Source organism: Vanessa atalanta, chromosome 10 (assembly GCF_905147765.1).
Source record: "Vanessa atalanta chromosome 10, ilVanAtal1.2, whole genome shotgun sequence".
Lineage (NCBI taxonomy): Eukaryota > Metazoa > Arthropoda > Insecta > Lepidoptera > Nymphalidae > Vanessa > Vanessa atalanta.
The window spans coordinates 5382602-5397763 of NC_061880.1; the positions used below are offsets into that span (position 1 = coordinate 5382602).

The 15162-nt window shown below is 30.1% G+C and overlaps 1 protein-coding gene across 2 annotated transcripts in view; it reads right to left on the reverse strand.

The window, feature by feature from the left end:
- Positions 1-15162, reverse strand: part of LOC125066734 (leucine zipper putative tumor suppressor 2 homolog) — a 90564-nt gene that overhangs the window by 43699 nt on the left and 31703 nt on the right. Inside the window, exon 1 of one of the 2 annotated variants that reach the window (XM_047674980.1) lies at positions 54-286. The exons of the other annotated variant lie outside the window; for it this stretch is intronic. Coding sequence (XP_047530936.1) covers positions 54-74 — 21 coding nt within the window. The 5' untranslated portion in view covers positions 75-286. Of the gene's footprint in view, positions 1-53; positions 287-15162 lie in introns of those variants that run through there. 2 annotated transcript variants of the gene reach the window in all.

A 15162-nucleotide genomic window follows, 5' to 3' on the forward strand; every position in this document is an offset into this window, starting at 1 on the left:
ACAGGGCAAATTTTAGCAAAAACGTAAATGCCAGGTAAATGTCGTACACTCACCTCATTGTATATGGACGTCATCTTGCGAGTTTACAAATTGTAAACCAAATACAGACTGAATAACTAAGCGAACATTTCACTGGTAACCAAAACAAGTTATTGAACTCTTTACAAAAATAAAAAAAAACATATGTCAATCTTAGGGCTAAATGTCAACTGTCAAAATTCCCGCCAAGCGCGCGCGATAAAAATAAATAAATATGTATTAAACTATTCAGCCAGCGCGTGTGACGCGTTCAATGTTTAGCCGTGACTGAACGGCGCACAACGCCATGGCGGCGCACAACTCAATGGGTGACGCTCAGCTGCCGTGCTCAATGAACCATTCGAGTTCGGAGGTCACCGTTCATCCTGACCCCTAACGCATTTGATTCAAATTTCTCTATCCTATAAACCTACAACGATAACTTTAATTATATGTTTATAACATATTAGACATTAAACAAGAAGCGCATAGGCTAAAAAATGTTATGTTTTATGATTTTAGGTATATTTCCCTAAATTGTACGTATGTCTGAAAATAAAATTTTTGTCGTGCCATTTCTAATAAAAAAAATATAAAACTTGTACGATTTGACTTGCCATTTAAAAACAGATCAATTAAGTAAAAAAAAAGAAATACTCTTAAAAATAAAAATTTAACTTTTTTGCAAAAAGGTATCTCGCAAATATAAAAAAATATATATTTATTTTTATATAGGTACATATTTTGCAATCTTTTTATTTACATATTTTTTTATTTCTTTAGAGTGCAATGATTTTTTTTTGTATATTTACCTATATATTTCTTTCCAAGTTTTATGGTGGGCCGAGCTGTCATTTAGAAGCCACATTTATTATAACGCGCAAGCGTATCAAATCTGCATACCTAATATATCTTTTTAAATAAAATTTAAAAACTATTTAAAAAAAAGTTATAAATGTTGAAAAATAGGATGCAAACATAGTTGTAAATCGAAGAAAGTCAGTGGAACAGTTTCTATCATCCTAAATTCCACTTGGCAGTACATGGTCAGGATTAAATAATCTGCAATTACAGCTTCCGATTTGTCTGGGAATCGATTTGTTTTGAGATTCCTGCTCTCACGTTTTGTCTTTAGCCTGAAGCGTTGGAAATATTTAAACGATTAACTCAGAGTTCAACGACAGTCTTTTGCTGATCAAATTAAAAGTTTTCAGAAATACTTAGGCTCTATTCTATTTAAAAATTATAGCATACCTTAGAACATTATTCTGATATTATTTTTAATCGTTAATAAAGTAATAAACGATAGATAATTTAGGAACGATACTTGAGTAAATTCCTTTTCAATTTGTCTTTCCAAACCACTAATAGGTCAAGAATTAAAAAACCGATGTAAATATTTAAAGGAAACGATGAGTCATCAATTAACCTTGCCATTCACAAAAAATATGTGGGCACAAATATTTTTTATCTTTCTATAAATAAAATACGAAAACTGGTTTGCGATATTGTGTCACAAATCTTTTCTAATTAGCAATAAAATGGTTCGTGTAATATTTTATCATTTTTTTATGAATCTGGACGTCTAATTCTTATGTTTCTTGTGAACATAACGAATAAAATAAAGATAACAAAAACAAAAATATCGATTAAGGGCCTTTTCAAACCAATTTGTAAATAAGGTTTAAATGATTTACAATATTTCAAGTGATAGCGTTAATCTCGTTTTGAAACAGAATCTATTGACTTCCTCTTAAAGGTCAAATTATACTTACATATTGCGACTGGTTCTCAACATTATTTAAGCTTTAGGGAGGTACAGGAGGCGTTCCGTTATTGCATCAGAACTCGCAATACAGTTGCACGAACTCCAAGTTACGCTTACCATTGTTCATGCTTAGTGTGTTTGTGTGTGTCGGTAAATAGAGCAAAAACCTACGCAACATCATCAGAGAATCGGTTTCAGTATAATACCAAGTGTTGCTAAATTCAGCGTCTGAGCGTGAAGTCTTTACCTATTTTGTTGTTTGGGGCATGTATATAATTATATATAATCGTGTGATTGTTATGTCGGTTGACATGTTTAAAATTATTTTTTATTATAAAAATAATCTTGGTTGCTTATAACTGTGTCCGGCTTATGATATGGATATATTATATTAATTATTTTCTGATTTTATAGTATTTAGTATTTGATGGAATCAAAATCTTAATGTCAAAATCAATATTTACATTATTCAAGTAGGCTTTGAAATAGAACTTTCACTAAATCGTCATTTTCGAAGGTTAATTATAATATCAAGCTACCCCAGTTCGGAATGTTCATTCTACCGAGGAGACCCGGTAAAAAAAACAGTAGTTACTCTTTTCAATCGTTCTTTTATTTATTAAAATAAAAAGTAAAATAAATCCAATAATTATTAGTAAATAAAGCATACATACCTATAGTGTGTATGAGGGAATTATATAATTTGTGCTGAAGCTTTAGATTTCAGATCATTAGTTTCGTAGTTATCAAAATATATCAAAATATACGCTAAAAATGATATTTAAAGAGACAAGTAGTAAAATAGGACACAAGTATCCAATCGAAGAAAAAACATAATTGACGTGTTCCATGTAATTTTCTAACAGCTCAGCTATATTGATTAATAGTTCTTGATTAATAAATATTACAATACAATTTCACTTAACTACTATGTCCCCTTTTATTTTACTTCCAAAGTTCCGAAAGCAGCTTCGTCGACGTTCAAAACTTTATTTTGTAAAACCATAATGAATATCATAGATTACTTAAGCCTTGAACCAATGACATCGACTAAATTAGATAAAGAATGTGATTAGAATAGGCTCTATTGCCTATGCGCACTGTGCATTGTCCTACTCTCAAAGTCAGGGCAATCCAACATGGCCGTAGAAAGATCAGCCGTGACCAATGGTTGTTCGTGCTGTTTGAGGTACGGGAGTATATCACTGTCAATTTGGGTTTTGCTCTGTCTTCGAAAGACAGAGCAAAACCCAAAAACAAGCTGTGGTAGCGATCTAATGCGGATTTCAAACTCAAAATTAAACTGGACTTGTAAAAATAAAATAAATTACGTAAATTTACTAAGCCTTTTAAAATACATCAATAATTCACATCATCGTTTTAAAACAACAGCTTATTTTTTATTCTATATATGGAATAATTATACTAATTACACTACAATCTTTTGTATGGCGTATTAAATACTGTCTCAAGGCCTCCGGGTAAAAACCGGCTCCTATATTCTATCCATCCGTCGTATTCCCACGACAATCGATAACTCCTTAACAAACGTGGGAAAAAATACAAAGGCGAGCCGCTAGTTTATTGCCAATGTCAGTAACCCATATAAATTGTAAGAGAAAATAACATCGATCTCATACAGTGATAAAGATCTCGATAAATAGATAAGACTTAGGGATGAATATAATTTCGAATGTTATGCCTTTTTGTTTTGGCTACAAATTCTTGCGCATAATTTTATATATTTATAGCCTTTTATTTGCACTGACTCGAGCATGTATTGAGTACATATATGTATTCAATGTTTTTTTCTAAAAGGATGAGCAAGAAAATAAGCAGTATAGCTTATTTCAAAATAACTATAGAACTATAATCCATAATATTAGAAACACAAAAATCTATCAATAAAGTACTCCTACAAAACAGTCAAAAATCTATCAATAAAGTATTACTACAGAACCGAGACTAATTTCTCCCAAACTTTTATTCAGTTAAAATTGGTTAGTCTTATGTGTGCAAAATGAAATGGCATTACCAAATGTAATATAAATTCTAAAACACGAAGTTGAAGTTAATACTAGTGTTATTTGAGGTTGTTATTTACGTGTTTAATACGAGAAGTAACACGAAAAAATACCGTAGAGACATTGTCATGAAATCTTAGAACGAATCTCTAAATTAAATTATTTCGTTTTAACTGAATTAATCGTTTATTTATATAAATTTCAAAAGATTATCCAATAGGATCTAATGTTTTGAAAATATCAGACATCTATAACATGTCAGTGCACGGTGTAGTTACACTGTAATATGATCCGATGGTATCATTACAATGTAACATCAGAACGAACTTGAACTTTGAAATATAATACTTCCAATTGTAGGCCACGCTATCTGTGAATGTTTGTAGCTATTTAAGTATGAATGTTCTTGATATTTTTTTTTTTACACAAAGATGACATATATATTAACAGCCTTTAGCTCCATTTACTTTAGGATTATTGTGATAAAAATCAAAATGAACGGAGTACACTTTTTTATTGAGTATTGCTAAAAATACAGTAAATACGTAAAACACAAATATGCACACTGAAGCTACGCTAGAAATCTTGTAATTGTATAATTGCATTACCGATTTAACATTTAAATACGTAAGTCTTTTACAGCAAAAAATATAAAACTCTTAAACGCAAAATCCCAAAAGCGTGCTGATTCAATTACAAGAGAATTTAAGGAGTATGGCTACCTCAGTAGCCTAAAATTCTCACGTGGTCGAGACTGCAGGGTTTCGCCACATTTCGCCGCGTTAATCCGGTTTTTATGACAACTTTCTAGTGATTCCCGCTTTATGGATCCTTAAAAGTGCTAATGGGTTTTATTAGCCGATAGCTCGCATGTGTGATTTGTTTATGTATGCGAATGATTGTAGCCAGTTTTATTGTGCATTGTACATCTATCGGAGATACTATCACGCTCTTGTAAGCCTTTATAAGCGTACAAATTTCTTCGAAGAAATCTTATCGGTTTTCTTTGTGGTTTTAGTAAAGGTATAAAAAAGTACCTGCTATTTTGGTTCGTGAAACTTATTCGAGGACACAAAATGTTATTCGTCAAACCTTTTACGTATCATAACGTTGTAAAATATACCTAAAAACAGTCACTATTTTTATTAAGTTCTAAGAAATTACTTAAATGCTTTTAAATATAACGTTACCATTTTAGGAAAACAGTTTAATGTGACCTAAATATATCTTTATTTAAATCAATGTATATTTCGAATCGTATTTGATCCTATCGTTTTTATCGATTGATCTACTATCGATACGTGGATCGATCACAGCGCTATAGTAAAATTCAAGCAGCCGTAGCCATTTACATGTTAACTGTTTCTAATTAGCGTTTACTGCATATATTTATTAGGTCACTGCGGAATCAGAGATTTTATTAATTGACTAATATATAAAGGTATCGTGTTTAATTAATAACAGAAATTGAAATATCAATTGCACTGATTTCTTATTAAATTAATAAAAGCAATTGAATAACTTATATTAAAAATATCTATACACACTGTACTGTATACTTTAAAGAAAAAATGTATATGACATATATCTAAGGTTAATAATATTATTTTTAATTTTTCATCTGTGTCTACTTAATTAAACTTTACAGAGCACAAATATAATATAATTTTAAAAAAAAGAACAAAAGATAAATAGAACATCATGGAAAATTATAGTTAAAACTTAAATCGATGTGAATTTATATATAATTATAGTAAATACGAAGAGTCACCGGCGCCGTATTTGGAATAAATTATTTTAAAGTAAATAAATACTTTCCAAGGAAATAGGTATAGTCCTTTTCGAATAGTGTCAGAATATTAGGTAAATTTTAAGTTGCAAGTGTGACAGCATTCGTCGATACAACAGGATTAGTGGAAATGTGAAAAAATCGTGACTTTAGGTCACGATCGGTTTAGATCGGGACCTGTGTTTGTCAATATCGTATATAACTGAACGAATACAATATGTAACAGGTACAAGTCTAAACGCTTTCATAACTTGAATATATTTATCTTTGTCTTTTATTTTTAAGGAATAATCTAGAATAATGTATTAAATTCTTGTTTCATTTTTACTACTCCTGTATTATAATTTTATAAAATATATTACTGTGAGCTTCCGGCTTCACTCAGGGTAAATTATTATGTAACAATCCCATATTTTTATTTAATATTAAAACAGTATTCTCGTACGTAAACTTTATCTTACGTTTTATTCCGTGACGTTATTGACTTATTCCATATTTGATTATAATCTGTCCAATAGTTCGAGCGAAACAGAGTTACAGAAAGGCAACGCATTTCTACTTATTAATTACATTATTAATAAGAAGAAAACAGTTATTTATGTAAGTATATATGTATATCTTATTTAAAGCTAGCCTCTCTTTAAGATTCTTAAATAGCTGCAAAGTTTTCAGTGATGATATTTAATACAATAGGAGTAAGACAAATTTACGATGGATTAGAAACCTATAATAAAATAAATGTGGTTTATATATCGTTTTTTATTATCAATACACAATACAATATGAAGATACAGTCAAGTGGACACGTGGTTCTTACGTAAATCATGCGACTTTTAATTCGAGTGTCTGTGTTTTCAGGAACGTCGATCTTCGTCGTCGATCAAACAAATGTCGCTAATGTCAAATTAACACAATCTAAAAATATGAATGTAGAATATAAATGATCATCGGAATTATTAAAGTTACGAACTTTTTGGTACTTCTAGATCTTGAAAAAATGCGGCTGATATACGCCAGGAAAAATGGTCATTAGAAATTATAACAAGGATAAGCCATCCGTTACAAATTGTAGTTAGATAGCACGTGACCAAGCATCCATTTCCCGAGATACCTCGGTATAGACAAATGGAACGAGATAGCTATTTGCGCACACAACACTTTATTTCTGTATCTGCCCCGCAATCAAACAAATTGCTCTCCGCGTGAACCATTAATTATTTTTATCATTGCACTTAGAAATTGCATCAGTTATCTCTGTCAATATGACTTCTTATAATAAGCTCGTAAGTGCATTGATGTAAAAAAAAATTCAAATCAAAAAGCTTAATATGACTATATTATAGCAATAATAAATATATTTTATAATATATCTTAGAAAATTGTTATATTTATTAAAGTTTGATATAAAACAAATACAAAAATAACAAATCTAATACTTAGGTTAATTTAGAGGTACAGCTCAGAAATGTAGTTAGTACTTTCTAATTGAGAGCTCGTTTTGACTAATCCAGTCATTACAAAAAGAGCACTGTGTGAGCAGTGAGCTGGTAAGCGTATTTACCACAATTACGTAAACTGTTGTTTTTGACGCTTACTGCAACAAAATGATTTACATGAACATTGAACGTTGGATCGAAATAGAATCGGAAACATATCAATACAATTTTGAGTAACTAGAATTGGCCTCCAGGAACAATATTAAAATCGTCATAAAATACTACTTTTATATATGTAAATATAAATCAGAGCATATGTAGTATAAAACATATAAGTAATTCTAGCGTAAAAGAAAAGACAAAGATTTGCTACTCCTCAATGTTATTGTATCAGTATATAAATCACATAAAAGAGGTCCCGTTAATGAGTCATTTTATCAAATACAAGTGAGATAGTTTTTTTTAATCCATTGCTTGATAATATTTAGCTAAATGACTTTTTCAATTGAACTTGATTTAAAATACTATAAATCACTTAAGATTTAGAAAATATAATTTGAGACACGTTATGATTATTAAAATAAGATAAAATTAAATAAGCACCGAATGACGCCATAAGAGAAAAAATAAAAAACACGATGTTAACTCCACGATACGCATTTGCTTCGATACGGTTCGATTTATAGCTGCTATTTATTGAATGGTATTGTGTTTTTATTAACATCTTCCGCCTTATTTTAATTAAAGTAACATATTGCGGACTTCACAAGTTTTTGTTGAGTTGAGTCAAGAATCGAACGAATCGACTGCAGTTCTAGATTTAGTAATGAAAAAAAAAGAAATACCATTACATAAAATAGCTCGACTCTACACCAGTAAATCTGTCTTCAAAAAAAAGATTCCGATAGGAAAGTTGGTAACATTAGCAAAATAATAAGTACTACGACTCCTTTTAATAAAAACAATTATTGGTTTTTTATTGCACAACATGTAAAAAAGGACATAAAAGTGCCACATTAAAAAGACAATACAAAAAAATATATAGCAAGAAAAGGCGGTCATACGTGTCTACGTGTTAGAGCTATGTAATATTTCTCTCATGGACACCCTTTGCTAAAGGAATTTCGTAAGGAAACAGTAACGTGCAGTCAACTTAACGTAATATCAAAGAACATATACGTTATGTACTAAGCGTCTTAGCACTGACTACTAACATTAACATAGTAAGCTATGTTAATGTTATTTAGTAAAGTCACCATTAGATAGACATATTTATTTCGACGTATGGCTATACGCAGCTAAACAAAGGCAAGAGATCTTGTTATATTTGTATAAGATATAGGTACTTCATTTATCGTATGAACATACAACGTTGGTAGAATTCGCTAAGCGATACGTGAGTTATTCGAAATACAATTTTCTTTATCACCTACGATAAAGAAAAATGTGAATTCCGTCTTTCTTCTTGCACATCGCGTTTACATGGTTAATTACTTAGTTTAAGAAATAGCTCAGGTTACGACTAATGAGTAATGATCGTAGGACGAAACGAAAACAGACCCGTGGAGCCTTATCTCACGAAGTACTACTTCACTTGTTCAACATTTTTAGTTGTCCATGCGCTAATGAGCTTGATGTTAGATATTTTAATGCAGGTACTCAAGTGGAACATGAAATGTTTAGATTTAAAATTGTAATTTAGGAGGGCCATTTTTATGAGCAAAGAGCTATCAATAATAAACATATAAAATTAACTCTGTCTGTCTGTTTGTCCATTGCTCTTTCACGGCCGAACCAGTGAACCGAATTTGATGAAATTTGATGTGAAGTAAGCTTGAACTCCAAGGAAGCATAGGAGAAGCATCTGACGACCAAGCCCTAAAACGCGAGTAAAAGTTAATAAATAGTATTTTTAAAAATTTTAATTAATAGTAAACGTTTAAAGATAATTTTATAAATAAATTAATCCGTTCCGTTTTTTAATATAATCAAATAAAACTAAAACAGAATGTTTGACGTTAAACCTGTACATTAGGTATGAAATGTTTTAAATTTTTAATGTCTTCTCATTCTCATGTTATCTATTGATCTCTTTCTATCTTTTTTTACTATAACGTATGCGATTCGTGTGCAGTTTTAGAATTTGCTAAATTCTATGTCATTAAATTATTATACACATGTGTCCGAATTTCATGTAATAATTCAAAGTAACATGTATTTACGAGTAAAATGAAGTGGATGTTTTAATTAGATATAATTATACCTACTACTTATAACTTATAAAGGATATAGCGAGACACGGCTTAAACGTTTCCGGCGCTTTGAAATGCTTAATTAACTTAAATATTTTTTAACACTACTAAAATACCGATAAAATCGCTCATTTTTTATCATCCGTTCTAAATAAATATATCATCATTAAGCCATCGAATATGTTTTAAATGATAAAAGATCCAATACATCTTACATTTCTAATTAATTATGCTTGGCGTTACTGTAAATTAAAAAATCTTTAATATTCGTATTTCTTATTCGTATAAAGGTACGTTTATTTTCTCTAAAATAATATAATTAAAATGGCATAGCTTTTAATGTGATTGAAGACCTTGTAAAATATATTAAACATGACATAAACCCACGCGCGTTCTTTATTAGTCCTATAATAAGGCTATTTTTTTTCTCTTCATGTTTAAACTCTCTAATACTGTATTGAAATCTTTATTGTGTGACTGAGAGTTACAATAGTTACATCGTGTAGTTTTCTCTAATTACTTTTTTATTTGAGTTTTATACGCGAATTTTAATAAATAAAATAATGATATTATAATTTTCCCAGTTTTGCGGTAAAAATTAATATTATGAATTACATATTAAATTTTATAACAAATAATGAAACAATTTAAACTAATGATAGATTTTTGAATGGGAAAAAACAAACTAAAAAGTATTATATATGTATATATTATATATTCATATATATATGAAACAAATCTAAATCTACTTTAAAAAAAAGTGTAAAATACAATATAATATGAATATATGCTATGAATAAAAAAAAAAGATTTAAGATATTTTTTTTCGAAATATTTTCGTACAATTGGTATTGATCGTGGTCTCGAGTTGTACAAGAACCATCAGTATGTGTGTCACTGCAGACTGCAGAGCGACTAAATTGCACCGGTTTTCTCACGACCCCGCTCATTTTGTGGTTCTCTTCGATTGATAGAAAATCAGCCGTATCATTATTCCATATATGGAATCACTCAAAGTATGTCGATTAATTGGACTGAGCGGACATTTGCTATGAAGACACCCGATGACATATATAGAGCAACATTTTTTACTCTAATTCAGAAAGCGATCGTCACCTAATAATCTTGAGGTCAATAATCGTTCTATACTCCTAACTCTAATACTGAGTTCATATATTTACCAATAATTATAACAGTGTTCAGATTGAAAGACAAGATAGAGACAAGAAGAGATCGACAGTTTCGCTGAAATTACCACAGTATTCACACTAAATGAAACAACCCACGGTATGTTTTATTGATGGAAAAAAATAATACTAATTTTTATGTTATATGATTAACAATTCCTTGCATCGCAAATTAGTGGCGACTAATCTTGGGGAATACAGTTACATCGACTCAACAATACTGAGTTAGTATGTTTGGCGATATAATAATCTGATGAGTGGATGGTACCTACCCCGATGGACTTACACAACGACAAATTTAGAAAAATCTTAAATATTAAAGTTCTGTCCGTCTTCTGTTTTATTCAAATGAATATGTGATATAAATGATGTTGCTTGGTTCACTTAATTTAATTACTAAGTTTAAGTCATCCAGAATAGAGTCCATAAGATTGGACGACATTTGACCTCACACGTCGTCATTTCCACTACAATCATCTGTCGTGATTGAGACACGTCGACCGATTGTTTGGGGCAGAACATAACGGTCTGGATGTAGGTTAGACTTACTTCCTTACTTCGGTGTCTGCCATTCTCATCTAATACATATTCGAGTTGATTTTCTTTAATTAGTTATACAATGTATGTTTATTGTATAACTAATTAGAGAATTTTAAAAATGTACTGCTTTAGATTTTTTTATGTTAAAAATATTTTTAAATTAAAAAAAAAACGGTAAATCTCAAAAAAAATTATGAAAAAAATTTAGAATAAAATGTCATAAAGACGAGTGTGGCATAAACCGTTTAGCGTTCCTGTATAAATGTTCTTCGTACCGTTATTGAGATGGTCTTGAGAACAATATCCGTTTTCGTAAGGAATTCACGATTTATGTAATGCTGTTATGTAGGCGTGCCTACACTGCATTACTTTTATTGTGATCAATGGAAATTGTTACGGAGCAGGCGCTGATAAAGCTGATTATTGCATTTACGTTATTTGTTTGCTCCATGTGTATATTTATCATCACCAGGATATAGATACATTTATTATGACATAATTATATATGCACTACGGCTGTATTTATAATGCTATTATAATTAATAATACATTAATGAAATGAAGGAAACTGTAATAAAAACAATGCTATGTTATTATCAAAAGGCGTGCTCCGGGCTATACATATTTATACATAGACATATTTTTTTACTTTTCATCAAAGTAATAGCGGTCATTATGTTTTTGTATTCAAACAATGGTATATAAAATAGAAACAATGGTCAGGAAAAATTGTAAGTAATCTTTCAAACTAGAAGCCGTAGAGCTTTTACTGTTCAATATTAACTTCGATCGTATCAGCTGTTCTCATAGTTTCTTTGTTCTTCGGTAATATTTATTGTTTAGTATCGACTCACTGTATTCAATTATTTTCTTAAATGCTAATATTTAATTATAACGTTGAACTGCACGTCATGTATATCTGAGCATATAAGGCAATGTTTTGTATATTACGTTTTAAAATGATCAGATGCACAATATCAAATCCATGGTTATGTTTAAAATAAACATAACACAATGGCAAACAACACACATGACCTACTTGGCTACAGGCGATTTCTCCACAGCCTATACCTTATTCATCCCAAAGTAAGTTATCTATTACTAGCACTATTTTGTCCGAGATCCAAAACAAAAAGGGGATTACTGGTGAAAGATTTTTATTTTGTTTGACTTTTATTACAAAAACTGTAAATGGTTTCACTGATAATCGTTAAAATAGAAAAAAACCTTAAAATAAAATATGATACCTACAACAAAACAAATCATGAGAAAAATTACATCAAAAAGAAAGGCAAATCATATCATAATTTACATTCGTAGAAGACGAAAGTTTGATAGGGCTATATGCATTTTATCGAACATATGATTGATCGCTGGAAATCAAAGTAAAAGTACAAAGTGTTACTTTTGTTACCGGTCTCCTCTACTCATATATTCGTACTCGTCATTTTATCATTTCTTTTTTTTTTAACATGATGGACAGTGAAAAAATCAGCATAATATTTCGTCTTCGACGCATTTTAGCTTTTTTTAATAAAATTCTAAGCATTAACAACAAGGCGGCAGTATTGTTAATGCTGTCGTCATAAGACAGCTCATAAACGTCAATGTCATTGCATAATGGACGCTGGGTCGGAGTCAAACGCTTGACGCGGAAGTGCGATGGGAGTTCAAGTTCGCTTCCTATATTATGTACAGAAAATGGAAGAGATTATGTATAAATAAGCATGTACTTATAAAAAAAACCTATAATAATTCTAAAACAAAACCGTTGACAGTAAATTGCAACATGAAAATAAGTAATTTTTTTATGTGATAGGTAGGCGGACGGGCAAATGTGCCATCTGATGGTAAGTGGTCACCACTGCCTAGATATTGGCACTATAAAAATATTACCTATTCCTTACATCGCTCATTATTACACCCATCAAACCGAAATACAATAAGACCTACTAAATATTTCAGTTTAGCAGTAGAATATATGATAAGTAATATAATATAATAATAAGATACCATCCAGTATGTACCCATATGTGGGCTCCTACCATCAGGTAGTCATTATTTTATATTTTGGCTTTTTAGCAATCAAAATCATTACTACTGTTACATACATTGTTTCTGTAAATATAAATAATACATTGCGATTTCTGCTCTTCTCTGAGTCACTTCTTATATAATTTTATATCGGTGACTTACAAAACAATGCTCATTGTTAGGCCTTTACACACGCGCAGGAATTCTTGAATGTTCGCAGGTTGCAATAATTTACAAGAAGCTCGCAATGACCGTGATTTGCGACACGTGTTTTATGATACAAACAGTAAACATGTAATGTCGATATTAATTAATTATTGCCCTTTCAAAATAAAATACGAATTCACAAAGACGGGTCAATGACCAATACCTTAATAAGTACATATACGGCTTGTTTGAACGTAACAATAAAATATAAATTATGGTTTCGGTTAATGTTCGACTCACATTACTTCTCTTTATTTTTAAATCCTTTAGATTCTTGCAAGTGTTAACTTTTGTAACGGTATTTGTTTAAAGAACAAAGAACGATAAACATTAAAAATAAAAAATCGAATGTATGAATTTGAAAAGTCATTTAGACGAGAAATTCCGAATGAAAAAATAAACGTTAATTGTACAATTTGCTTTGAAATATTATTATTTATATGTCATTATATTTAATTATAATATTTTTATATAATTTATAAAAAATATTTTGTTGCTTAGTATATATTAACATGTATATAAAATTTCAAAATTATAGCACGTCCAGATATAACCTGCACAACATGCGCATGCACTTGCACATGCAACATGCAGGTAATTAGTTTTTTTTTTCTAGGAATTACACATATTTTGTCAAAATCATTTGACAAGATAAAAACATTTGACATAGTAAACACTAATGGAACCGCCAAATCATTTATTAATGTACAAGCAAATATTGAAGTCGAAGTCAGGTACCTGGTTTAGGTTAGTTTTATCCAGGTATTAGAAGTCCAATCATTGAATCGAATAATTTAATGATTTTAAGGATAAATACTAACATTCTACCTCCGAGTGTGGTTTTTAAATGTGACTAACTAATAACTGATTAATTTATTTATCTAACCCTAGTTCATATTGCACAATGATAACGTTTATTTTACTTGTACTTTATCTGTAATATTTTTTGCAAACAATTAACTTTTATTGATGTTATGTAACAATAGGAAGACATAAATCAGCCTCAGGTTAGAAAGTCAAATAAGCATGTGTATCAAACGAAAAACAAGTGTTGTGTAATGTAGTGCAGTGCACATACAATACAATCAGAACAGGATCTAATAAAATACGGCAGGGCAGTGAATTATAAGCCTCAATACTGAAATCTACGTACGAATACACTCTGACGTAACCTAACAATTAGACAAGTATTTCATCGATAATATTATATACACAATACATATAATAACAGAATCCATAACTTGAACCTGTAATATAAATGAATTATTGTTTTTGTTGATGTTTTTGAATGACGCTTCGTCCATCTGACTAAGTGAAAACTTAGATAGTTAATTTTTGAAAGTTTTCATTCGGTTAGCACCATCAACATAATTCAAAGATAAATCGATGACGAGAGATTAAAAAAAAATCTCACTGATTATTTTTTGAGCTTACCCACGTTTTAAATCGCGATCTTCAGTTTCGCCAATTTTATTCCCCTAGCCATCTCGAATCTCACAATATTCATAAGTATTAGCATATAATTAGCCTTATTACATCGTCCGTCTGTACATTAATTGGGCTCCATTTATAGTACAATGCGGCCTAATGAAGTGGTCTACGTCAGGTTGTACATAGAATACGGGAACAGAGACAAGCTCTTAATGAATAACGTAATAATTTAGCTTTGTAGCTTACAACAACATCGAGTTCGTATTCTCGATAACATTGTTTATTATCATTAATACTTGTACTAAAGCAAGTCTTCTTAATTTAGAACTTTCGATTTCTTTCTTTATCAAGTACTTACATTAGTTACTAAAAGTTTTAATGGTTTTTTTTTAGTTCGAAATATAAATTAAGTTTGGCCATCCGAAAATTTGATTGATTAATACGTACAAGACAATGAAATTACATTGTTTTTTTAT